General features: G+C 46.1%; 1 protein-coding gene across 1 annotated transcript in view; it reads left to right on the top strand.

Annotated features, from left to right (window-relative positions):
- The first annotated feature begins 1,992 nt into the window (after positions 1-1,992).
- The window catches only part of TDO2 (tryptophan 2,3-dioxygenase), a 191,029-nt gene continuing 165,415 nt past the window's right edge, over positions 1,993-27,606 (top strand). Inside the window, exons 1-2 of the mRNA XM_086962340.1 lie at positions 1,993-2,146; positions 2,402-2,510. Coding sequence (XP_086818466.1) covers positions 2,112-2,146; positions 2,402-2,510 — 144 coding nt within the window. The 5' untranslated portion in view covers positions 1,993-2,111. The remainder of the gene's footprint in view (positions 2,147-2,401; positions 2,511-27,606) is intronic.

Below are 27,606 nucleotides of genomic sequence, written 5' to 3' on the forward strand. Positions count from 1 at the left end.
AAACCTAAGCATCGGCGTGGCAGGAAATTACAGCGCCAGCCTGAAGCCTCAGCCAGCACAAGTATTTTTACATTGTAGCCACCTAGCGCTGAGCCATGACGTGATTAATTCAAGTTATCAGTCCCTCAAGGGCCTCAAGGGCCCGGTAGGGGCCCACGACCATCTGGAAGTATTTCAGGGGCCCCGGCCGGGGCCCCGCACCAGGCATCAAGAGCGTCAGGGCCCAGTCAGACACTGCCGGCATTATAAGTGCCTCACGACACGGGCATAATTAAAATTGAGATTGTCAGTGAGGGAGGGGCCGGGCCCCCTGGGGAGCCGGGCCCCCCCGCACCACGTGGGCTGCGGGGGCGTTTGTTATGCCCCTGTTACTTGACCATAGGATTTAGGAAGTGGTCAACAAAAGTAGATAGGGGTTCTAAAAGAGAACCGATACCGGATATTATTGGGCGTCCAGGAGGAGGTCTTTGTGGTTTATGTACCTTTGGTAAGATGTTAAAATAAGGTACAGATGGATGTGTAGTTTGTAGGAACTGTGCTTCATGGGAAGTGATCGAGCCTTCCGCATCTGCCTCTTCAACTAGGTGGCCGATGTTGCTTTTAAGTCGCTCCGTCGGGTCAACTGACAATAAAGCATAGGATTTTGCATCCTGCAATTGGCGCAGACATTCACTGCGGTAGGTGGTAGTATCCAACAGAACAATAGCTCCGCCTTTATCAGCCGGTTTTATTGTTATATTTTCATTAGATGTTAAACAGCTTAGGGCTTCCTGTTCTTTCTTCGGTAAGTTCACAAGGGATTTAGTTTGTGACTGAAAAAGTTGTTTCATGTCTTTTTCCACGGCTTGTTCAAAGGTTATGACCTTAGCCGGTATGCCAATTGTGGAAGGATTATAGTTCGAGGTTTTTTTAGACCTGTGTTAGTATCAATGGGCTCCGAATTATCTTGATTTTTATTGGCAAAGAAAAAGTGTAACCTTATTTTTCTAAAAAACTTTGCCATCTCTGATTGTGCAAGGAACAGAGCACCTTTTTGAGTGGTCACAAACCCTAAACCTCTGTTCAATAAGGCCTCTTCAGTGTCAGTATGTGGGAACTCAGGTTTATCACAAGACTGCCCTGTTGCTTGGCCCCGCTCCCTCTTGTGGTACTTTCTTCCCGCTCCTCAGGTCCATTGCAGGCGGTTGTGGTTGTAGTCCCCAATGGACCTGTGGTGCGCCCCGCCATAACTGCGGTGGGGGCAGTCGGCCCCGCCTTTCCTTTCTCAGAAATAAAAACCTACTTCCTCGCAAGAGCGGCAAAATTTACTCACCATATTAGACTGGCGCTAGACGTAAGTGAATAAATGTCTGACCATAAGCACCTGAAATACAGAGATTGATTAAAGGGCAAACAAGGTGCTTCAGTAACACTTATGGGCAAAGAAAAACTTGCCCGTTACTCCACACACTTTGAGTGGGACATTGCCGAAATACAATTAGGTTCCCGGAGATAATGGCAAGAGGGACTTTGCATTACAAGATTGACTGTAGGAAACAGGGTTTTTAAAGCTCGCAGGTTGGCGTGGGAGGGGGAGTGGCAGGGGTGGGCAAGCATGGGGGGGACGGGTTTCAATTTTAGCTTTTTTACTGCAATAATTTTTAATAATTGAACGATTAATAATAAAATCAGATCAAAAGATTAATGTAATATAATATGCATATGACCTCGTACGAGAGTTATAAACTAAAGAAAGACTGACAGAGATTAAATTCAATTATAAAACCTTAATTATAAGTGATATATTAACAAACATGCATACACAAATAAAAAAACATATCGCCGGTGAAGATGTATTGCAAGTGGAACGTGGTGGCCCTATTGCACAAAACCTCGAGCACTCACGTTCTCTACTATCAGTACACATTAGTTAGTTCACTAATCGGATCAAACAGCAAACAAAAAGACGACTGAGTCTGATTAGAAAGGTGGGCAGGGACAGCAAACACACCGTGATTGGTGGGCCCTGGAAAGGCATTTCATAAAAGGCTCTCCACCTGTAAAGCAACGAAATACCGTAGGGAATATTCTAGGGGAAAGAGATACCACGATCAACACAGACCACAGACATTATGAGCGGCTGTCCTTTCTTGGGGAGCAAACACCAGTGAGTAATGCCATTTCGAATATTGCCTCACTTGTGCCTGGCATGACACTCCTGCGGATGACTGATTTGGTACTTTGCATGCCGCTCTTTAATTGCCTTGCTATAAACGAAGTCTGCGCACTCGACTTCATTTCCTGTGCACTAATGGGGACTGTGCCAGGTACACGGAAGCACAACTTGATTCCAGAGACCGTGGCGCCCTCACCATACATATGCCCTTTTCGCTGACACGTGTTCTCTCTCTCCTGCCTCTAGCTTTACGTTCAATAAACTGACTCTTGAGGACAAGGAAGGCGAAGATTCGTCGCAGGAAGGGATAAACCGAGCAAGCAAAGGCGGATGCATATATGGAGACTATCTGCAAGTAAGTGCAATGGACCAGCTGGTGAGGGGAGCGGGGAGCTGTGAGCATGAACCGGTCGCATGTCTTCTCTTTCTAGTTTTCTGGTGATTGAAAAACCAGGCACCCAGAACAAGTCAAACAATGACACTATACTGCGAACCATTCGATTAATGATGTACATTCGCATTAAGGGGACACAGGGGTCACATTGCTAATCATTTGCGGGACTCTTTCTGTTTCACAGAAGGCGACTCTCCTTATACGATGCACATCTGGTTTTGTTTGTGAAGTATTCCTTCAGTACATTCCTATTTTTACTCCATATACAACGCCTAAACATAAGCGTAAACATGATAATAGATAATCGTTTTACCCCAAATATCATCTATGTAATATTTGAAAAGGAAATTAGAACTATTCTACTATTCTGGGGATACTAAAACTAAAGTTAATGAGTAAATATTATACAATGACACATTTATTTGGGCCACACTGATAATTAGACATTTTGGTGCACATATACGTCTACGCCTGTATCTCTACAGCGAACTGTCACCTTTCTCGCATGATGTGTCATTCAGACGCATGCTCAGTAGTGCGCACTTCAATTAGTTACGGATGTAATTGTGGCGAGTTGCCCCTAAATCCAGATGCTGAGCGATAGTGTCAGGACCGTGACGTGTGAAGGGGAACGGGCTCTAACCCAATAATGGCTTGGAAGATCCAGCTATAATTGTGGTCCAGTTGGCCCCTCATACCCCTGTGCCCCAGTACAACTGCACGTGCCGCATTATTTTTTTATTTCAACAAGTTTTTTATTATTTTTTTTCCAAGCAACATTACATGCAACATAAAACATAGAGTCATCATTTTCTTTTCGCTACAGGGTGTCAGCCAAAACTCGCTAGTTTATTGGCGCCACGTTTCAGATTGTACGTGCTAGGCTGCCCCCCTATCCAGTTAGCTGTGCTCCTCCTAAATATTAGTGGCACAAGATACTCTATAAAAAGTATCACTTTGAAAGGGAAATGCCATTAGCTCTCATTATGGTTCTAGGCATCTGGCTCAATAGATTTGGAATACATTTGTTAGTAATTTTAACTAGAAATACACAACCTCATTAGACGTGGTTCACAAATAATTTAGTGTAGTAAAATGGAATTTTCTCTTCACTTCAATTTGACTTGATTATATATATTTAATGAAATAGGTCAAACCTGCTCACTGGGAAAAAAAAGCCAGTTTATCGGATTTCTGATCATTGCTTAATAAAGAGTTAAAGCACCACATAGAAATTTTTCCCCATTTTTCCACAATTATATCTAGGCTTTCTTGTTTATAGTTTCTATTTTTGGTAAATTCTGGTGGTGTTTTGTCGGTGCTTTCCAGTGATTTCAATAACTGAAAAAAACAGTGCTTTTCAATGGTTACTCATTTTTGCGCCATAAAAAACAACTGGCACAGTGTTTTACCGGTGTTTATGGAACGCTTTGCTTTTATTATTGCTTGCTTGCTTCCTTGATGTATGATATATAGAAAGTGTACTTACAGTTTGTATGAGGTCCAAATACAATCTTACAAGTCAAACTTATTGTAGTACACCATACAATATTTCTTCAGTGTGTCTTTGGTAATTCGTGCTTTCTCTTCATTGGCACTTGACACTGGCAACTCCAAAACAGCCAGTACACAATTTGCCAACTCTGGCCACTGACATAGCTTTCCATGCCAATACTGGTGCACCTAAAGGTTGACATTCTCTGGAACAGATTCTGCAACATATTCGTTGAACTGGGTGCATAGGCCCTCAGAGGTATTAAAGCAATCAATAGTGAAGCTGTCCTATGTAAAGTCTGGAGAAAATTCCCCTTTTACGGTAGGGATCTAACACTTGTGCAGAGTACCACAGTGAGGCTTCTTTGACTTCAAAAGCCCTGGTTGGTGAAGGGACATTTCTATTCTAAAGGAGGAGCAAGAATCAAAGTGTGCATAGGCCCATACATAGTGAACACTCTCAAATTGTATCTATACCCACACAGCAGGAGCCACAAACAAGGCCCTAGTTTCTGTGGTGGTTCTCAGCCTAGGTCCGCAATTAACTCAACTGAAGTAGATGTCTCTACAGGTTAAGATAACTGCCTGCTCAGTTATGAGCTCTGATGGAGGTGACCTGCCAAAAAATACTCCACAAAAAACAGAAAATATGTTCTGATCCCAGGCTGAGCAACAGAACTGATAAATGTAGGCTCTGAAACATATGACTGCCTGACTGAGAGAGCAAAAATGTTTGCCTACACCCACGCAGGCTGATTAACACACTAGCTAATATTTGTATTTCAAACATCTTCTAGAAAACTCCCTGGTCCAAACCATTTAAAAGGAGCCTCCACTACATTGCGTTAGTGGGGCCAGCATAGAAAACATTCTAGGCAGAACACGGCAAAAGAGATTCAATTAGGGGACGAATCTCCAGCGCAAAACTGGCTCAAAGTTTCGCCACGATGGAGCCTGCTAAAGTGCCTCTCACTCCATATGTGGGTCCCCCTGGATGTAGCCCACAGGCCACCCAACCACATGGTTTCTCAAGCTAACCCCGGATGTTGTTGCTCAATAACCTGTTGGAAGTTCCTCTTCTCTCACAAGATGGGGTCAAAAATAAACAAAATGGCACCAACGACAGGGCCTCGCATGCCTCGACCTAATTGTAACTTGGAGTGCCCCTCCCCATGATACGTAACCCAAAGCTCATATTACAATAATCCCAACGAATAAACAGTAAAATTGAGTTTCCCACCAACATTTCAAATTATCGTCTTGGTTTAACTGCAAGATCACGTGGATGGAGCTGCAGCCACCACCAAAATATTTGACTGCAAAAGCACTTTCCAAAATTAATGGGGAGGGGCTTATGATGTGCAGGGCACACATTGAGGCGTGCTCAAATAGGTAACATTCAAATGACAACAAAACGCATTGTTTAGTCAACTAAGTAGACAAAGCCTGTGTTTGGGGCTTGCATTCTGTAATGCTTTATTTTGTCATCTATTGACATCTGTCCTAAACTACACAATTTCAAGAAAGCAAATGCAAATAACACTAGTCACAGCAAAAGGAGCACATGATACAACAGGAGAGACAGCAAAACTGATGCATAGGGGAATTAAGAAATTCTCCAAGGGGTGCCTCCAATGCCCTGATCAGATACCAAAATAAATCCTAAAGATACACCATGAAATAAAGGTGTACCCGGCATGACGTAGAATATGTGCTTGTTATGTCACTATCCCCAATGGTTTGGCAAGACACATCTGTTACGAACATATGTCTACTGATGTGCTGGACATATGTTCTACCTACCTAGTGACCTAACCAGCTGGGAATATTCTATCCGCACAGACACTCAAATTGTATTTACTACATGCATGCATATTTGTACACAAAAGCACGTGCATTTCCACGTTTACAATCAAATTAATTTTAGAATGCAAAAAATGTATGCCATCACCATTAACCATCACATATGGTAAGACGTTATTTTGCAGAACTTTGTGCAACACAAGAGAGTGACCATGCATTCCTTGATCATATCATGACAAACATTTTAGGCCGGATATCGCTGCAATCAAAATGTACACCTAAGGAAAATCTGAGTATTTAAAGTTCTGCAAAAAAATAGAAGCGATGCGGTCACGTGACTGGGGGAAAAACACAGAAGGGGTGGCCTACGCAAACAGGAATCAACTGCCAAGAGAAAACACAGAAGGCTTTCCGTTCAGGGAATCAAATGAGCAGGCTAACCAATGAATATTGCACAGGGAATGCAATTGATTATTCTAAATACCTTCAAAGCAAACCAACCATGTGATCAATGGCAAATATGCACAACCCAACGGGTGGAAAAGAAACTACCAATTTAAAAAAATCAAAGAATACTTCACAAAACACACCGTAGTCAGACAAATCTATAGAACTGTTGTGAAATAAATTGTATACAGGTGGAAACTAAAGGCTGACTATAGCTGTTTTAATCGTTACACATTTCCTTCCACAAACAACGTATATAACTTGCCAGACTTGAGACGCTTGTTGCACATTAAATACAACACGATTTACACTGCAGGGCACATAGCACTTTAAACAAGGATTTCATTAGTTAGAACAGATCTGTGCCACTTTATTCCCAACAAAAAAGCACGCTCACGTGAATTAGACAAAATAAATTAATTACCTTTGTTTTTTAGGGGAAGAGTGCTCGAGGACTAGCTCTTTTCCATATAAGAGTGTAGCTGCAGGGGCTCTAAGAAGGGGCGAAGAACAACAAAGCCTCGATAAGACAGACAGCAGACTGGTGCGGCTCTGTGTGTGCCCGGGAAGCTGTCTCAGCCCCGGCGGAAACACAGCAGAAGATGGGAGAGGGTGAGGGGCGAGGGGGTTTACACTGAAGCCCTTTGAGCTCCATGGGCGTTGTGCGTCTGTCTGGCAGCATCTTAGCGTCCCACACGGCCTCCTTACTGCTCCATGCCATCAGGTGTGTAAATCTCATTAATTAACTATGTTAATTTTATTATTGATAATAATCACAGCCCCCAATGATATTCATACTTAATGGAAGCTCACCTAAATAATACAAATTATATCGACCACAGAATGATGAGAGGCAGAGTAGACCCTGGAAAATGTGATCGATCTGGCACTGACTCCTCGGGCCCTGTAACCCGATGAACCCGCAGAGCACACTGCCAGGGCAGGAAGCCCTGTGCTTTACCAGAAGTAGGGGTGCGCTCTTCCCAGATGCAATTGAAGCTGTTGTGGAGTAAGTTTCCCGCAGGAACCACAGGGCATCTACGGCAAAGCGAGAAGACGACTTGTTAAGAGACGTAGCAGCTGATGCCTGGCAGAAACCCTTTTAGTAATAAAACCCGCTGCAATCAATGCAGCCGGCAGCAGCAGGCCTGCTTTGCAGTCCCATGCAAACTTTTACCCACGCGGGTTTTGGAGGGGCGAGGAAGGGAGCAGAGGCGGAATGTGGCCCGCCTGCGCTCTCTGGGGCTGCATGGGTACCCCCAATAAATGTCCCAGCTTGCATTTACCAATAGCAAAATACCCCCAAAGTGTCCCGCTCAGTTCACAGCTAGGTGAGGTACCACAACAACCATCAGCCACAACCTGCGAACTGTTGGCGGTAATGATAACGCCCTAAGTTAATACTCTAGTGTCTAACTCCGTACCTGCCCCTGGCAGGAGGAGTGCCATCAGAGAGTGCCCCTGTCTGTCGGTCTGTCAGTCCGGTGAGCCTCTCGCTTTCTGTAACTAGCTGCCACCCTCGCAAGATTTGGCCTGTCTTGACTCAGGCTTGGGAAACTTGTTACAGGGAACAGCCTTTACGACGCGGCTGGTACACAGCATGCCGTTACAACGCGGTTTTTAAAAAGCAAGTCGTTACCACGACTTGCGCTGGAGGGCGCTGCAGGACAAGGAATTTTTTAATTTACTATCCAACACCTTCCCTACTGTACGTAGGCTGGTGTTGGAATAGTAAATAAAAAAATTCCTAAGTCCGCACCCCCTCCAACGCAAGTTATGGTAACGACTTGTGTTGAAAAAACCGCGTTGTAATGGCACGCAGTGTAATAGCACGCGTTGTAAAGCCGTACATCCACTTGTTACAGTTATAAGGCTCATAAATAAAGAATACATACTTAACTCTTCTCTCTTGAAATCTGTCTTTTCTTTTTTACTTCCTACCTGGCCCACCCTCTGCTTGCCTTCAACTTCTATTTTGTTTCTTAATTTTTATCTATGTTGTCTTCTTTATTTCTTCTTTCTTGAAGTCATCTATCTATCTATCTATCTATCTATCTATCTATCTATCTATCTGATTACCCGTCTAGGTCTCTGGTTATCTATCTGTATATCCAGCTCTCTGTCTACTATCGCTCGATCTACCCCTCACGCCCCTTGCTTGCTCCACATATTTCTTGATCTCCCCTCTTTCTCCCCAGCTCTGTTTGTTATGACTTCACCCTATCTCCTCCTGTTTCTGTATGTGAATGTGCCCAGAGCATCCACCCATCCTATGTGTACCTCTGCCTACCAGACCTATGCACGCCTATTTCTGTATCCCCACATTTACCAGTCTATCTGTCTATCTGTCTATCTGTCTATCTGTCTATCTGTCTATCTGTCTATCTGTCTGTCTGTCTATCTGTCTGTCTGTCTGTCTGTCTGTCTGTCTGTCTGTCTGTCTGTCTGTCTGTCTGTCTGTCTGTCTGTCTGTCTGTCTTTCTTGCCTGCCTCTTCTCTATCTACCAACTGATCTACCCCTCTTCCCCTTTCTTCGTGTACCGTTTATCTGTCGTCCTGCAGCCTCGTGGCTCTCAGCAGTGCAGGGTCCGGGCTCTCTGTGCATGTGCCTGACTGCACACCCCTGCATTGAAAGATGGGCTGTGAGGCAGCGAGTGGGAGCGATGGTTGCAGCATTTCAATCCCTCCACGCCTCCGCAAACTCCTCATGAACTGTGCCTGCTATTGAGACCTGGCCCCCCCATTCTGCCGCATCCTTGCCAAGCCCGCAAAGGAAAGGTCATACGGGGTGCTATCTTAGACCACCTGAGACAATGCCGCGAGGCCGGCGTCTCAATAGTAGCCTCTCATGAGAATCTAAAAGGTGCAGCCCTGGCAGGCAGGAAGCAATGTCTGAAATCAAGCACCTCTGCGGTGATGGCAACTCTGGCTCTCTGCAGTGAGCCGAAATCACTGGCACACTCCTGAGTGAACAGTGGCACCGAGGAAGGGGGCTCCTCGGATAGCTGCTAGGCTTACCTTGAGAACATTTCCAAAACTCACTTTTGAAGAGCAGGGCGAGTTTACACTGCTTCACCTCAGGTTACCAAGTCAGATCAAATAACCTCTTTGCAGATGTAAACTTTAGAGGCCGGGTTAAGAGCCGAGCACCTGCTCAAAAGCAAGGGTTTGAAGTGGGGGTCTGTTTGACTAACGAAGATGCAAATGACTGCGCTCTTTATCCAGTGTTGAACCTTAGGCCCACAAGCAGGAATGCTGCAGTCTGTCCCTATGCCCAAATATTACATTTATACCAGCACGCATGATGGTGTAAGCCCCTATAAAAGCCGTCGCTGGGACTTTACACACAAAGCACTCACTGGAATCGGCAGCAAGAACAGATCAAATGCACTGAGAAGAGAAAGTGGCCGCCCCTTGCACACCCGTTGTAAACGGCGTAACATAAAAGAAAATGTCTTTCGGTTTAGTTGTCCCTGTAAGTATAGACTTAGTACTATGATAGCATGCTTTCAAGTTTCCGAAGTGCGTGCGACTCGTTTACTTAAGCAGTAGCAAGAATGATCCTTAAAAGAGACCACTGTCTGCAGTACCAACCTGGTTTGTACTCCTTTGGCTCCCTCAAGTGGCCAAGGGGTGCAACAAATATGTAAAAAATCAGTGACACTCGGTTTAAACATTGGTTATCTGATTTTCAGTCGCTGGGGTACTGTCAAACAGTGTCGGTTTTAACCGAATTCCGGACAGCCTAATTATATCATTGAACTTGACTCTCACAGGAGTTCCAGTTCTGTGAAATTAGTTTGTAGACTGTGTGTTCACTCAAAATATTAATTGAGAGAAGGGTGGTAACTATAGTAAAAAGCAGAATCAAAATGCCCACGTAAATACATTGCATCTGCTTATGTGAAAATTAAGCAACTATACATACATTTAGAATTGCTGGAAGCAGAAAAGTACCCTAAGAAAATGTAACTTGTGTAAACACTACAAAAAGATAACACCTGCAAGGAGCCATTAGCAGGAACTTACAATCGGCTCTGTGCAATCTGGATCGTAATAAACCATGAAACAATTCATATTAGTGCATTTATTGGATCTTGGCCCATGCATTTCCAATATCTAAAAACGTGGAACATCATTTGGTATAGGAGGCCTTAAATTAGAGGGGAAGTGTAAAGTATTTATGTAGCAAACAAATAGTAATAAGATGAAAACACAACCCAGGAAAAATTCTCACCAATTTAGAAAAATACAGTAAAATGTACTTAATTATTAGAAAGCAAAAGGACAAAAATCCTATCACCAGAACCAAAGTTATGAATCTTGAACGTTTAAGTTAAAATCTAGCACCTACAATATCAAAGCGCCAACCATGGCACCCTATTCACAAAAGAATGGTGGAAAGTAAAAAAATATGGCTGACCACGATGAAATGTGAGTTGGATACAAAAAGTGTACTTGTCGAGGTCGCCGCTTACCTTCGAACTTAGGGCAAAGTCTGAAAATAAATGTTCTGAGAAGGTAAAGTTCAGGGGAGAATGGCTGCATGCGATGTCTGAGGAGGGAGCGTAGTCTTCTGGTAGCCACTGGACAAGGTCACAGTGAAGATTTCTGCTTTCAGACTTAGGGCCTGATAATGAGTTTGGTGGTGTGGAAGCAGGACAGCATGTCACCGCCCCATTCTCACATTGCCATACTCCACTGCCGACCACCACCAGATTACAAGTTGTAGTTCGGACGGGCTGTCCAGTGGCAGCAGGCCCACAATTCTGCCTCTCACAGGCTCACAGAAGATCCTCAGAAAGGCATGCTGTGCTGGAACAGGGGAGAAAGGCACACAGGAAGTCACAACATGTGCCCCTCTGAAGGCACCACATGGCCATGAGCAAATATGGCCCCTTATTTCCTCACTGCCATAGTTTTCACGGGGGCCTCACCACCATGAAAATTGTGGCGGTTAGGAAACTCTAAATATGCTTGGCGGTGCCGTAGCAGCACCGCCAACTATATTGGAGCCTATGTCTTGATTGCGCCAATCAGATAATACAGAATCTTCCACACGGTAGCCCAGCACCCGGCGCGGCCAAAGACTTTAACACAGCACCTTTAGAAAAGGGTTTTATTTTACAGAATGCAAGAGAATAGAATAAGGCTTGAGGTTTTATTTTACACAATGCTAAGGCTTGAGGTTACATACTTACCAGGGTTGTGCCTCATGGTGTTCACAAGATACACGTTATACTTAGAACGTAAGAAATAACACTAATTCCGTCTATCAAATTGACTACGCTGCTGACAACAATCAGGGGTCATCACCGGAGCAGTCCCCTATTGGAATTTGTGATTCCGTTGGGTGTTAGGTGTTGCACCGTATTTTATGTTTCTTTATATACGTTATGTTGTGCATATTCAAAAGCACATTGCTGCATTTCTTTTTTCAATACAGGGTCTTTCCATGTAGAGCAAGATTCATTATTCACTGACATGTCTGGTTTATACCTGCGACCAACAATCACTAATTCTAAGGAACTGGTTTGTTTATTTTCCTGCACATTCAAATTTTCTTGGTTCAAATTCATTTCTGGCTGAGGAACGTCCCCAAAGGAATTAATTAAGACCTTATGTGGGCCGGCAGATTCACATTTTTCCCTTATGATTCATTCTGACTATCTAAACAAAGACTTGTTTTCAAACTGAGCGTCAGCCAGCTTTCGTCTCAGCTCACTACATTCTTTTTCTGAATGTTCAAATTTTTAATACATGCTAAAGCATGCATTCAGAATGACACCACTGTTTCTGTCTGAAATACCAAGTTGTTTTCCCTCTTCAAATAACTCAGTTGGCATCTGGGACTCAGCAATTGAAAACATAGCCATTTTAATTTTCTTCTGGAATCCTGTTTGTGACGCCAAGATGTCTAATACAGTATCTTCCACACGGTAGCCCAGCACCCTGCGCAGCCAAAGACTTTAACACAGCACCTTTAGAAAAGGGTTTTCTTTTAAAAAATGTAAGGACTCTCTCTTTTAGAAAAAGGCTTGAGGTTTTATTTTACTCAATGCTCTCTAACAGAAAGGCTTTCCCAGATGTCAAAGGTACAAGATTCAAATACACAAAGAGATATATATGTTTTTATGCAAGCAATAATAGCACACTTGGTAAATGTAGTGCATGAATAATACTGGTGAATAAATAAGCAGCAAATAATGACATAATACTCAAGCAAATATACTGGACGTCCTGTAAAAGATCAGAAAGATATATACACTGAATTGACCAAATGAGAACTTTGGAGGTGCACCTTGACTCACTCACACATCACAAAGCCAACACATCAAATGATGACAGCCACTTGCTCACATCACAATGGGAATAATGAAAACTCAATACATCACCTGGTACAAACACCACATCACACCCACTACTGACTGGGGAAGTTAAAACAGCCAAGGTTTGGGAGCCTCAGCAACCAGGGTCCAATCTTTAAGGTAGACAGGTCCGCCCCAACTCAGATTTCAAACTCCCAGTCTTTGAGTCTGCAACCCTTATTATTATTATTTATTTAATTATTTAAAACATTTGTATAGCGCGGCTGACACCTTGCAGGTTTCCTGGCGCTTAGCAAATACTCTAGACTAAGGGGAACAGGCGGAAGAGAGCAACTAAGGGTTAGGTATTTTAAGGGAATAACCAGGTTTTGATATGTTTCCGAAAGGGGAGGAGTTGTGGGATTTGACGGATTTCAAGAGGCATACTGTTCCACAGCTTAGCCGCTGCGACTCGGAAAGATCTGCCCCCCGTCCTGACCTTGTTGTAACTGGGAACAGTTGCCAGGCAGGCAGAGGCAGAGCGTAGGGTTCTGGTGGGGGAATACCAAGTAAACATGGCCTGCAGAGGTTTGGGTCCAACTCCGTGGAGCGCTTTAAAGACGAGGCAAAGAGTCTTGAACGCCACTCGTTGCCTGAGTGGGAGCCAGTGTAGCTCGGCTAAGGCCGCTGTGGCTGAGGATCTTCTGGTCCAACCAAGAACTAACTTGGCTGCGGCCGACTGAACTCTTTGGAGTCGGTCCAGTAGAGCAACTGGGGACTCGAGTAGCAGCGCGTTGCAGTAGTCCAGGCGGCTGAGAATGGTGCACCTGACTATCTGCTCTCGGGCTTGTACTGGGAGGAGTGGCATAATTTTGCACAGGGAGCGCAGGAGAGCTGAGCAGGTTCCCACAGTTTTTGCAACTTGTGTTTCTGTGCTCAGTTTATTATTCAGTGTGGCCCCAAGGTTGCGGACTGACGTGACTGGCAGAGGTTTATCTGGTGTTTCCGGAGGCCAGAAATCGCAGGGGAACTGGCGAGGTATTCGACTTCCCGCGCAATACAGCACCTCCGTTTTAGAAGAGTTGAACTGCAAGGAGTTCTTGTGCAACCACCCAGCCGTCTCCCTTAGGCAGTCATGAAAGGCTGCAAGGGGGGTAGAGTCTTCTCCCTCCCAGGAGAAGATGAGCTGGGTGTCGTCCGCATAATTAATTGTTTTGAGTCCATGGGCCTTTATTAACGTGATCAGGGGTTTTAGGTACACGTTAAAAAGGATGGGGCTGATGGAGGAGCCCTGAGGGACCCCGTGGGGGACATGGGAGAAGGTGGATTGAAAAGGGGGGAGGGACACAGCCTGCCTCCTGTCCCGTAGATAGGAGTGGAACCATAGCAAGGCTGTGCCTTCCACCCCAGCCTCACAGAGTCTCTCCAACAGGATCCCATGGTTAACCGTATCAAATGCGGCAGACAGGTCCAGTAGGATCAAGGCTACTGCCTGGCCCCTGTCTGCCCGCATACGGAGGTCCTCCATGGCTGTCAGGACAGCTGTTTCCCTCCAACCCTCAGCATTAAACACACTAGAAGGTTCGAGAAAGACCTTTCCCCGGGCCAGAGGAATCTTACCAGAACTGACCAGGCTCCAAACACGCATTCCCATGGCAGGAAGGAGATCTCACGTTCCCTTCTCCAAATCTCGCATGTTCGAACCTTTATCTTGACGAAGCTCACAAAGCCTTTCAGAGTACATAAACAATCCCTCACAAAAACAAAAATACCTTGAACTGTGTTAGACTTGGCATCTTTTGGCGTGTTTTCCCTGACTTTTTGCTTTCTGACCTCCCGGTTTTGCTGGTGTAATGACTCTGCGCACTTTTCCCACTCCTGTCCAGTGGTAAAGTGCAAGTGCTCCTGTATAAAATGTGTTATGGATTGGTATTTCCATGTTTGGCTTATTTGATCTATGTGTCAGACTCTAGTAAAGTGCACTGCGAGTGCCAGGGCCTATAGATCAAATGCTGTTGGTGGGCTGCAGCACTGCATTGTGCCACCCACGTAGACAGCCCTAAAGTGTAACTCTGGCCTGCCACTGTAGAGCCTGTGCGCAGCCTGGGCCTGCCATGTCGACTTGGCAAGTGTACACACTTGTAAGTCCCTAAACCTTCCCTTTTCTACATGAGTCACCCCAAAGGTAAGTCCAAGGTGCCCCATGGGCAGCGTGCGTTGTAGATGAAAGGCAGGACATGTCCTGGTGTGTATGGCATGTCCTGGTAGTGAATTACAGCCTACTTCGTTTTTCACTATTGCAAGGCTACCTGTTCTCCATAGGCCAGATTGGGCAGTTTGATCATTACATACTATGATCCTAACTGACTCAGGGAACACAGTAGAAATTCGAGTTTAGTACGCCTGAACTCAGAATGATGAAATGCATCTGTTAGTGAAGTTGGTTTCAACATTCTGTGGTTGAAAATACCACTTTTAGAAAGTGGGTTTTTTCTGACCTAGCCATCCATTCTGCCTCTGCTAGCATGTGTATTTGCTGTGTGGTTTGTGAGTGACGGGGCTGGGGGGAGACAGGGTGATCCAGCCAGGCTGAATAGGCACCTCTACACCTAGATGGGTAGGAGGAGTAGCTCCTGGGTTTGAATAGGGCTGAGATCACCTTCCACAATACTGGTTCCACCTCCTGTGGTGTGTCTGAGGACCCTGGCCCACACTGACTAAGAAAGAAGGTGCACCCTGGCATAATGAACCCCAAAATGGTTTGAACTAGGTCCAAGCCCCTCTGCCTTCAGAGGGCAAAGGATTTGCTGGTATAAATATTGGGGCCCAGTCCCCAAGACTTTAGAGCTCGCTGGAATCAAGGAACCTGCCAAGAAGAAGAGCTGGAAGAGTTGCCAGGAGGAGTACTGCCCCTTTGCTGTGTTGTTGCTTTGTTGGGTTGGCCTGCAGCTGCTGCTTCTGCCTTGGGCAGTGAAAAGACTGGACTGGACTGAACTTTCTCTACTTGTGCTGAGTATCTCCAAGGCCCTGAAACCGAGCTGGCCTCCTGTTAAGAAGTCTCAGGGACTGCAAAGTCTTCACCAACCTCTGGGTACCACCTCTGGAACCGTTGTTTCAGTTGCCACAGAGGAGAGGGAACTACGACTGACTCTGTCATCCGACTCCAACACTGACCTTGTGTCTTGAAGCCACTGCAACGAAGCACCATCTCGCCCTGCACCGCCCGCCTTGATCTCACTGATACCGTCCTGGACGATCGCCACCAAGTCACTGCCCGCACCGCATCCTGCATTGCCTCGCTTCACTTCACTTCGCTGGCCTGGGCTCACCGACACGGTCGCCGCTAGCTCGACACCCGTGACCGTCTCGTCACGTACAACTGTCCAGCTCGACCAGCACCGATTCCCAACAACCGGCTCCGTCGCTGCATTGTAACTTGCCAGCACCGCATCGAGCACTGTCTCGCCCTGCACCGACCACCTTGGACTCATCCACACCGTGGTAGACTGAGTTACTGACTCGTACGAACTGTGTTTTCAACGTAACTTTGCAATTTAGAGACATTTTGCAACACAACTATTTTCAAAAGTACTGTACTGTGGATTTTTATCGTATTTGGTCTTGTTTAAGTATATAAAAATATTAGATATTTTTATAAACTCCTGTGGTGTCCGTTTGTAGTGCTTACATTGTATTACTGTTGGCTATGTGCAAATACTTTACACACTGCCTCTGAGATAAGCCTGACTGCTTGTGCCAAGCTACAACGGGGGTGAGCAGGAGTTATTTCAGGATTGTAACTCCCTTCTCCTGACTAGAGCGGGGGTTTCTGCCTGGCTTTGACGCAAACCTTAGCCAACCAGAAATCCCATTTCTAACAAGCGTGAATAACCCAAGCAACTTGCAAGCGCTGCTGTGCACCCAGAAAAGCTGAAGCAAGGCAAAGTCAGAAAACATGATGGCATGAGGCCATGTCAAAGACAATAGTAAGAACTTCAATGCACAACACCGAGCACATGTGTGCATCACTGCCCACAACACTGCACTTCGAAACCAAAGAGTACATTCCACAACTCTCTCTCCCACACTTTCTATTCTTGGCGAGGCTGTTCTACTCCATGACAGCTTCCACTAAAAGACTGCAAGATTACAAGAACAAAACTTTTAAGGGAAGCAAAGCATATGCAGGACGGTCGAACATTCAGGCTAGGATAAAATAACACACTAAAGTCAGTTAAAATAATGGTAGTCAAAGGTCATCATAGAGTGTCAAACCACAAGAGTGCCTCTAGCACTACAGCCTCTCAGATCCATGACAGTTGCAGTGGTCTTGTGGAGGTGGTACTGCTGCACTCATAGTGCGGTGGTTCCCGACACTCTACGACAGTATGGCAGTCCTGGACTAGCATACTTGTAATCAGGCCCTAAGTCTTTTTTGGGAAGTTAAAACTCTCCAAGGGATGAGGTAGGAGATTGTAGCAGACAAGAGTTCCACGAAGCAGAACGCCTCTTTAGCAAAGGAGCACTGAATAGGAGTTGCTGCTGTGGAAAACATAGTGTGAGCTGCTACAAAGTCGCAGATGCACTTTCTGTGGATAGATGAGCAGGTTGGACCCGATGTTCTATCGGTTCTCAGAACAGTTTTAAGCCAAAAAATGTCTGAGTCCCAGGTGTTGGATTTGGACTTCTTGGCACGTTTAGCCGCACCACCAAGGTTCCAGGAGTGAAGGGGCACCACTTGGGTCCAGGTGCGGGTTCCATGTGATTGGAGCCTTTTCTTTCCCCGAGGCTCTGATCAGAAGGCCAGCCAACTAGCTCTTGTAGTCAGTCTGATATTCCTGCATTCAAGTGCTGAAACGGGGTTCAAGTAACAGGGCAGGCCCCTGAGGGTTCAAGGCAGGCAAAGCAGTCCTTGCTGGTGCAACAAAGCAGCCTTGTAGCATGCACAGCAGGCTAAAGCAGCAGGCAATCTTCTGAGAGTCCTTCAGTTGGTCCAGAAAATGAAGTGAAGAGTGGGACTGAGGTCCCTTTCTTATATCTGGTGCCTTCTTCGAAGTAGAGGAGGTTTCTAGAGAATTCTCTTTTAAGTGCTTGAAGTTTACTGAATCCACTGCCATGGTACCAAGCTTGCTGCATGAACAATGCAGGGTTCACATGTCCTTTGTGTAAAGACTGTGCACAGCATATTCTGTTGCAAGTAATTCTATGATCAGCTCCCCCTCCCCATTCTGCCAGTCGATGGTCCATCCAGGCACACCTAGTTCCTCTGTCTGTGAGGAATAAACAAAGTCCCTTTGCCAATGTTTTTTTAATTTTTTTAAAAAACCTTTATTGACAGTTATAATAATACAATAGCAAGCTCACAACCACCAGGGCCGGCCGTCTCCAATATAAACAAATGCATAGGATAATACAGTTACACAGCGCTTCAGCCGGCAACCCGGGGGTCCGGTGGCGATTAAGCTTACATGTCATATCTATGCATATTGAGACACAGGAGAAATCAAGGTTTTTCTTTTTTGTTTTATAAGAGTGGAAAGAAACAAAAGAAATAATAAAGAAAAAAATATATATATAACTAGCGAGGCAAGACAGGAATTATATACATGAGTGACCCCTCTGGGAGGGAGAGATCCGCACCTGAAGATTCTTATGCATCAGTAGACGAAGCTGTGAGCAGAAAGGGGGGGGGAGAAAGAGCGAGCAATCAGTGTACCGACTAAAATCAAGACCATAGAAGGAACATCAGGCTAAGGGGACTGCAGCACCTCCGGTGGATTTACAAAAGGGGGAGTACAGATCTCTCCGCGATACTGATTCCACTGGTTCCATATTCTCCCCCACTTCTTGGGCCTACCCCGTGCGACATACACAGTTTTTTCTCGAAACATGCACCATTCCATGTTCTTTGTCCAGGCTGATAGCCTGGGTGCCCCCGAGGACCCCCACAGCTGTGCAATATCTCTTTTGGCCACCATATTCCCTAAAGTGGCCCAATGTGTCTGAGCCACGTTATAATCGTTGGGTTCCCACACATTCAGCAGACACCTATCGGACTCAGGCAACATCGAAACTCCCATTGCTTCTTTCATGCCATCATGCACACGGTTCCAAAAGGATACTACCTCGGGGCATTCCCATAGAATATGGAGGAAGGTACCCATCATTCCGCACCCACGCCTACACAGTCCATCCACAGAGTAACCCATACGTAACAATCGGGGGCCTGTCACATACACGCAGTGTAAGATTTTTAGATGCACCAGTCGAAGACGGGCCGGGATAGCGACCTCTTTAGGAGAGTATAACGCTGCCTGCCAATCCTCATCATCTAGCTCCAGTCCATCGCTGGTCCAGGCCTCCCGCAGCTGTAAAAGAAGGTCCGTCCGGTCATTTATGAGTTTTTTATATATGAGAGAGATGGTACTGTCCAGGACGTGGCCGTCAAGCACTCTATCTTCCAGGGGTGAGGATTCCGGAATGAGGGTACCGGCCGGGAAGACCGAGTCAATCGCATGCCGGATCTGCAGGTACCGGAAGTACTCCCTGTCACTAAGCGCATATTGTTTTTAACTCATCGAAAGTCTTTATCCTATCCTTAATCCAAAGATCCCCCACCTTGCTGATACCATGAGGTCCCATTTTTCAAAGCCCTTGGTGGTCCATAAATTACCTAGTTTCTCAGTAACATATAGTGGAGCCACTCAAGTGATGACATCCGACTAGCCCATAGCTGCGTTTGCACTATACCAAATCCGCACTGCAACCTTGGTGGGTCCCGTTAACGTCCTGCCTGACTGCTTGGAATATAGTGCCCTGTTAAAGTCCCGGGAGCAGCCATTTGTCCATGGCGAAGGCCGGGTTGGACATCGGGCCATACATAGCGTGATTGACCGCGCTTAGTTGGGAGGCCCAGTAGTAACGTCTGATGTCAGGCAGCGCAATGCCTCCGTCATACCAAGGCAGTGTTAACTTAGCCAAGGCAATACGGGGTCGTCCGACTCACAGTAACTTTCTCTGAAGGCTTTCGATATCGTGGAAATAGCTGGTGGGCACAAGGTCAAGAGTGTTTTGGAGTGCGTACAAAAATCTAGGCAGGGACATAATTTTGAATAGAGCTGCCCTGCCCACAAGATACAACGGCAGCCTATACCAAGCTTTCACATCGGCTTTTAACCGGAGAAGCGGAGGGAGCAGATTACGCTGATACCGAATCGTGGGGTCAAGCGAGATATGTATCCCCAAGTACTTGAAGCCGGAGTGCGAGATTTGCATCGGGCAATTACGCGGCACGAGTGGTGTCTCATCAGTTAGCGAGTAGACACAGGACTTATTCCAATTGATCACCAGACCAGAGTTCTTACCAAAGGAGCTGAGGACATCAAACAGCACCCCCAGCGATTTCCAATGTGAGGTACAGGAGAATATCGTCCGCATATAGCGATATGCGATCTTCAAAGTCGGGGGTCCACCTGATACCTTTGAACGATGGTTCCCACCGCAACCATGCGGCCAGGGGTTCCAAAGCCAGTGCAAACAGCAACGGAGACAGGGGACAACCTTGTCGCGTACCTCTCCCAAGAACGAAGGGCTTCGAGACCCTACCATTAACAACCACCTGAGCCAGCGGCTTCTCATAGAGAAGTTTGACCCAGCTAATGAACACAGGTTCGAAGCCAAACTTCGTAATGGCCGCCCATAGGTATGGCCATTCCACTGTATCGAAGGCCATAGTGGCGTCTAGAGAGACCAAAATGGCCGGCTCACGCAATGTCCCCGCCCTCGCAAGAATGCCGTGAAGGCGGCGTAAATTCAACGCAGTGTTGCGGGTTGGAATAAATCCAGACTGATCCGGATGTATCAGGTCTCCAATCACTTTAATCAATCGATTCGCTAACAATTTTGCCAGGATCTTAGGTTTGGCATTCAGAAGTGATATGGGTCTGTAAGAGATACACAGCTCACGGGGTTCCCCTCTTTATGAATTACGACGATGGGACGCCAATCTCTGGTCTCAGGGAAGCGAGCCCTTCTCATTGGACTCCAGAAACATCGAGCGAAGATACGGCGCCATTTTGTTGGGACACAGCTTGTACAACTCGATGGGTAAACCATTTGGGCCTGTAGCTTTTCCCGAGCGAATGGAGCGAATAGCGAGCGCTATTCCATCGGTGGAGAATTCCGCCTCCATAAGCTCTCTATCAGAGTGAGATAAGCTAGGCAGTGCGATATCTCTGAGTAAAAGATGTGAGTCCTCCTCCGGCCTATCGGAGACTGGCGCATTCACCGTTCGGAAATGACATACAAACTATTCCACGATCTCCAGTGGATCAACCACACGCACACCATCCGCACGTTCGACAACCGGCACCACTCGACTCAATCTTTCCTTCTTGTCCAACCATGCAATCAATTTCCCTGCTTTGTCACCCACATCATACAAACGGCCCTGTTGCTCGCGACTCATGGCTTTAGCAGCGTTTGTCACCAAGGCTTTATAGTCAGACTGTTTTAAATTCAAGACATGCACCTTATCTTGCGTAACCCCGGACTCAAGGTCGGCCTCTAGGGCAGTGATTTCAGATTCTAGTTTCACAACCTCCTCATTATTATGTCTCTTAGCACAGGCAATCAGCGACAGCGTCTGGCCCCAAAGAACAGTTTTGAAAGCCTCCCAAAAGAATATAGATGAGGACACCAATCCCACATTTTCGGCGAAGTAATTGTCGATAGCCTTAACCACACCAGCCCGGGTTTCAGGGTTACGGAGATGCCAAGAATTGATTGGGGCAACCCGACCCCCAGCTCTATGAGATCTATGAGTAGCCATAGTGGGGAGTGATCCGAGATGCCTGTGGGCAAATGTCGGACCTCTCTCACCGATATGGCCTGTGCCGCAGGAATGAGGATGTAATCGAGCCTAGCGAGGCTCCCGTGTGCACCCGAATGGAAGGTGTATTGGGCTTGCCCGGGGTGTAACATCCGCCAACAATCGACCAGCCCCAATGTATCCAGAAAGCCACCAAGGCAGGACTGCGATCGCGTGAGATCTCTGGGAGGGTTACGATCTTCCCTGCCACAAACAACAGAGTTGAAGTCTCCTCCCACAACCAAAATCCCTTCAGGGAGCTCCAGCACCAGTTTCCCTAGGTCGGCAAACGTTGTGGTCTGTAAACCCGGGGGAACGTACACTGAGAGGATGGAGATCATCTTCCCTTCCCACCTACCAATAATGGCAGCGTATCGTCCCCTATCATCCAGGACCGTATCATCAACCTCCAAGGGGAGGGAATTTCTAACCAGAACACCAGTCCCTCTCAATCCAGAGGTGAACCCTGAATGTGCAATCAACCGATAGCCCCTCCGATTCATAGCGTGACACGTGTTCCCCACCAAGTGTGTTTCCTGCAATAGTACAACATCAGGGGAGTGGAGTTTCAAGTATTGCAGTACTATCCCCCGCTTTATTCTGTCCCCCAAGCCATTGACATTCCAACTTAAGACTCTCAACCCCCTATCCCCCATCCCATGAGTACTGGCGGAATCCCCCAAACACCGAGAAGGACACAGAGATCAGAATATACAACAATACGTAGCCTCTAAAACAACTCAAAAAAAGGAAAGACACCCCCCCCCCTCCCCCAGAAAGCCCCAAACACACATCCACCCTCCCTGCACCCCTGTGGTAATACAAAAAACCACCCCAACTTGCAGTGTGCCTGTCGCCCTGCCCCAAAAACTAACCTACAAGAAGAAAAAGGAACACCCCGAGAGGAGGAAAAGTCCCAATCCCCCCGCCGCCTCAGGGTTTGTATCGTGAAAGTGTCATTGACCCAAAAATAAAACGAACCACCGCAGCGCGGTATGTGAGTTGCTCACGCCGGACTCCTCCTGGTCCGTCTGGCCACCCTCCGCACCTCTAGGTTGCTCCGTACGGTCCTGTTGCGTTGACAAAGTGTCCAACCAGTCACTAACCACCTCCGGCCGATCAAAAAATAGTACACGTTCATTATGTTCGATCGGTGCCGGGCAGGGAAGAGTATTGCGTACTTCAGACCCAAGTCTCTTAGTCTACGTTTCACCCCGGTAAATCCCAGTCTCTGTTTCTGCACCGATTGGGTGAAGTCTTTGTAGAAGCTGATGGACGCGTTCTCAAATTTCGTGGGGCCGTTGGTCCTCGAGGCCTGCAAGATGGTGTCCCTGTCCCTGAAATTAAAGATACTAGCAATTATGGGCCGTGGAGTGGCGCCCGGTTTGCGTCTTCTGCCCGGAACTCTATGGGCACGCTCCACCGCAAAGAAGTTGCTAAGGCCCTTAGAAGCAAGATGTTTTAAGATCAAATCTTCCACCAGGAGATCAGTCGATTGTTCAGCAGAAGTCTCCGGAACTCCGATAATGCGCACATTGTTGCGCCTCGCGCGGCTTTCAAAATCCTCGAGCCGGCGTGCAAACTGTTCACTCGAGGTTCTTAAGTTCCGGACTTCAGTCTGGAGATCGGACACGTCGGTAGTAAGACTGGCAGTTTTAATGTCCAGCGACTTGACCCTCTCGTTAGTTTTGGCCAAGTCCGTCCTGATCAAACTGACATCTACAGCCACTGTGTCGATCTTGGAGGCCAAAGTTTCATACTGCTGGCCCATGGATGACTTCATGCTCGTGATGGCGCCCATTATGTCTCGCAGAGTCAACTCCTCCGTTTCTGGGGGGCCACCTCTGAGGTCCTCCGGAGTTTTGCCAGTCCCACTGGGGGAACCCTTGGGGAGCGTATATCGATCCATGATGTTGGATTGAGTGGCACCACCCCGAGACGTGTTCTTTATCGTCCGTTTGACGCTTTCAGGTTTGCCCGCCATATTGAGCTGTGCGCCCCACAGGGGCTTTTGGGACCTGGTGCGAATGGCTCCTCACGGAGAGAAACTGCGAGAAATCCAAATGCAGGGCACCCTTTAGGAGCAGTTGAGAAAGTTGTCTCATGGACCGGCAAGAACAAAGAGCAGCCGTCTTTCAGCGGACGAGAGCAGGTAAATCGAAACCGAAAGTAGACCAGGGGTAGCAGTCTTCTTCCATCAGCCGTTGTTGTTCAACTGCCCCCCGGGTATTCCGGATGCTCGAGTCCCTGGTTGTCTCCCGGTGTAGGCCTTCAGGTGTCAGGACGGAGTATTTCAGGTTTCCGGCATCCAAATCATTTTTTGAAAAGGTCAAGTAGATCAGGAGGGTTAAAGCTACAATAACCCGTCGTTCAAAACAGGATCCGTGACAGGATAGATGTAGGAGGCGGCGAGGGTCTCGGGAGCTCTCAGCTCACGCGACCATCTTGGATGCATGCTAAGCTTCTCCCCCCCATTGCCAATGTTAATATGTTTTAGGGAGTGCGCACAAGCACTTTACCACAGGTTTGTGGTGGTAAAGTGCACAGAGTCCTAAGGTCAACAAAAATAAATTGCAGCAAAAAGTGGAGAGTAAACACAAAAAAGTTTAGAGGGAAGACCACCATAAGGCTAACTGATCTAACAGATTGAAGTTGCAAGGATTCTCCAAAAAGTCTTGAGAGTATTAAAAAGCTTTACTGGCAGCCATGTTAGACAGAAAGGTAGCACTGTCTCAGATGATAAAGCCTCTTTAATGAAAAAAGGACATTGATAGGCTGGGGATATAATTGTGCTTCCACAATTTGAGGCAAGAAGGTGTCAGTACAGCAATATATTGAAACACATGGGCAGATAAATGAAACCCATTAGGGGATGGGGAATGGACAACAGTGAGGGAAAGACAACTTTTCTCCCTGATATAAGTTTAATAATCTATAGGGACTTTGAATATGTTATGGACCATGTATGATCAGGGTAGATGTATAAACAATGTATAATATAGAAATGGAAATGTTTGTTGTCTTTTGTGAGTTTTTTATGAATCATGCAATTACAATGTTGTACTGAAATGAAACAGAAGAGGATTGATAGACACCCTTTCTAGGACTAATGCTGTCAACATTTGGTGAACTCATTGCTTTAATGATCTAACTGTGTATTGTAAAATGAATTACAAAATAACATACTTTAACAGCTCCTCCCTTGTGGTGACTTCAAAACAGATCTGGGATAGCCCCCCTCTCACTCAGGTTGATGACAGGCTGGCTATGAGGACAAAGGTACAAAGGCTTGTATGTGAGCTACATCTACCAGTGGCAGAGAGAGTATACTACCCGTGAAGGTCAGGAATGAGCTGGGCACAGCTCCCCAGGTCATCCTGCTCATGTAGAAAGAAATCTCCCCACACCCATGCCCTTTGTCCATAGTTTGAGAGTAACCCACATCTCACCAAATCTCACTACATGAGAGCCAACAATTGTCAGGTGATGCTGAACACTGACTGAAAGAAAACACTACTGGGTATGGGATCCCAACAACAAGGCCAAGCCACTGACCTAATAATAAACGGAACAATCGCCAATACTGTTATCCTCAATCCCTCTTATTTATCACAACACATTGGATTTAAACCAAATATGGGTCCAAGACTTATAATTCAGTCTGAATAAGTCATTGTTTTTATTTTTCACTTAAAGTACATTTGTTATTTATTTTGCACCATTTGAACAATTTTTCAATTCCCTACAATCAACATACGAAAACAATTTATACAATGAATAATGAATAAAACTGAACATATTCCAAAACATTCATCACTCACAGTCAGTTAACACATTCCACATTCAAACATTCACTCTCACACCCAAGAAAAAGGATCTATTTACAATGAGAATTCGATAATACATATACATAAAACCATAGAAAATAGATTTTTCTGATGCTTAATTTTTTTGAATGCTGTGATAGATTTAGAGATCTTATGGCGTAAAAACTAGCGGTCTAGCGTTTCGAACTCCTAATTGGTAGGGAGTTCTCATCAGGACCTCATAGCTCTTACTGGAGAAGAGCCTCAAAAATAAACCGGACATGAAACAATCTAGCCCACGTCTCGTGGGCACATCTGAGAATTGAATTATTGCAGAGACTTTCTAATGATGTCTCCTCTCTTCGATATTAGGTGCAGACTCACAGTTGTACCTTCCTGGAGTAGTTGCGTTGCGCGTCTCAGTCCACAAAGTGTTCTGCATTCACCGTGCAACAGCAGCACGTTGAATGCAGAACGTTTTGTGGAACGCGTAGACCGCTAGTTTTTACGTCATAAGATCTCTAAATCTATAACAGTATACTTATTATGCTAATGTATTTGTTGCTCTAATTGTATTACATATCTCATTCAATGTTTCTTTAATAATGAATAAAAAAGTATTTAAAAAAATCACTGAAAATAATGACATCGCTCAACAAACCAAAAATTGCCCAAAATATGTTTTCTTTTTACCATCAGGCACATTTTCTCTTTAGTTTTTTCATAGTTTTGTGCTCATATAGACACCAACAAATTACAAATATGTAGTCTACCACTGTTGTTATTATGTTGGCGATTCCTTATTAACATTCTGACAAAACAGTGCACTTGAGCAAATGGTTTTCAGTAGTGTAGCTGATTTAATATACATGCTTTCATTTACATATTCACATTTTACATTGGATAATAACTGTCAAACTATTGCAGCATTTTACATAGTGAAAAATAATGTGTGAACTTACTCAGTGTACCAAGCAGACACTCCACCACCATAACAAAACATAGGACAGGGTGCATACATGGTAAACATTTCTACAAACAAAAGAGAAGTGGACACATAAGGACACCAGAGGTAATAGACTGTATGTCGAGCACCACCACAGTGATGTCAGAAGTATGCATCTCATTGGCAATGATGAGTTTCAGTGCGAATTCATCACAGCACCTGAAGCGAACAAGGAATGCTTTTCATCAGCATGAAAAGCTAAGTTAGTGGGTCAGCTTAAGGCTCTGGAAAGTGCGATACTAGTAAAGTAGGTAAGAAATAAGAACAGCAAATCCAGGAGCTTTTTGTCAAGGATTCAATGTGGTCGAGAAAGTATATCAACTACACGTTTTGTAAATAGTGTAGTGAAATATACACAATATGTCATTCTTCTTCAGACTGTATCTTCTGTACATGGATGGGTATTTTGTTTACCTATTCTTGTTGAACAATTGCTTATTCTTCACTATTGATATTCATCATGTTACATGAATTTCCCTATTTGATGTCATTTATAAAGGTATGGGTATAGACTTAAAAATGTACTGTACTACAACTCCCTAACAGTTAAACCTTAAAAAAATTCCCTATTGGTTGTGTTGGCGTGAGTCAAGCTGCAAGCTTCAAGTAGAGTAGGTGGAGCTGGGCACACGAGTGAGCGAGAGTCCCGAGTCCTGAGTGCCGGTGCAGGTTTCCGGGCCGGAACCAGGTCAGAGAGCAGGTACCATCGTACCCACTACAGTGGCATCAGTAGCAGCAGGTGTAGCGGCATCCGTAGGGGCCGCACGCCATACCTGCACCTGCACCCCTACAGCATGCCCTCCACCTTCCGCCATCGCGAATCCTCACATCAGCCGTTCTGACCACTTCAGCAGCCAGTCAGTAGCCCAACAGCACCAATAAGCCTCACAGCTCTGGTGCTGAGCACCACACAGCAGCCGGCAAGCTGTGAAAGCTGAGAGGGGTGTTTCACTGACCACCTACTGACCGTTCTCCTGAGGAGGAGGAGGAGCCTGTCTGCAATCTGAGTGATCGGAGCAGTGTGCGCCAGGAGTCATGAGCCAGGGGCTGGAGTATGGTGTGGTGTCAGTGACGGGAGGTGAGCCCTAAGCCACAGGACTGCTTGGGTTGCTTCAGGGGGTGGAGCAGGTGTGTCAGTGCAGTGGCCTGCTCTCCCCCCGCCCGCAGCCCCTTTCCCCGCTTCCCCGCCCGGCTGTCTGGGCTCTCTGTTCTCACCTGCCCTCTGCCTTCTTGCTCTGTCTTGGGCTGGTGACCGGAGCCAAGCTGGTGTAGTAACTGGTGCAGTGCCTGGAGATTTCACCCCGGCTCCCACTCCCTTTTCCAT

The sequence above is a fragment of the Lissotriton vulgaris genome, chromosome 3_1 (genome assembly GCF_964263255.1).
Source record: "Lissotriton vulgaris chromosome 3_1, aLisVul1.2, whole genome shotgun sequence".
Taxonomy (NCBI): Eukaryota; Metazoa; Chordata; class Amphibia; order Caudata; family Salamandridae; genus Lissotriton; species Lissotriton vulgaris.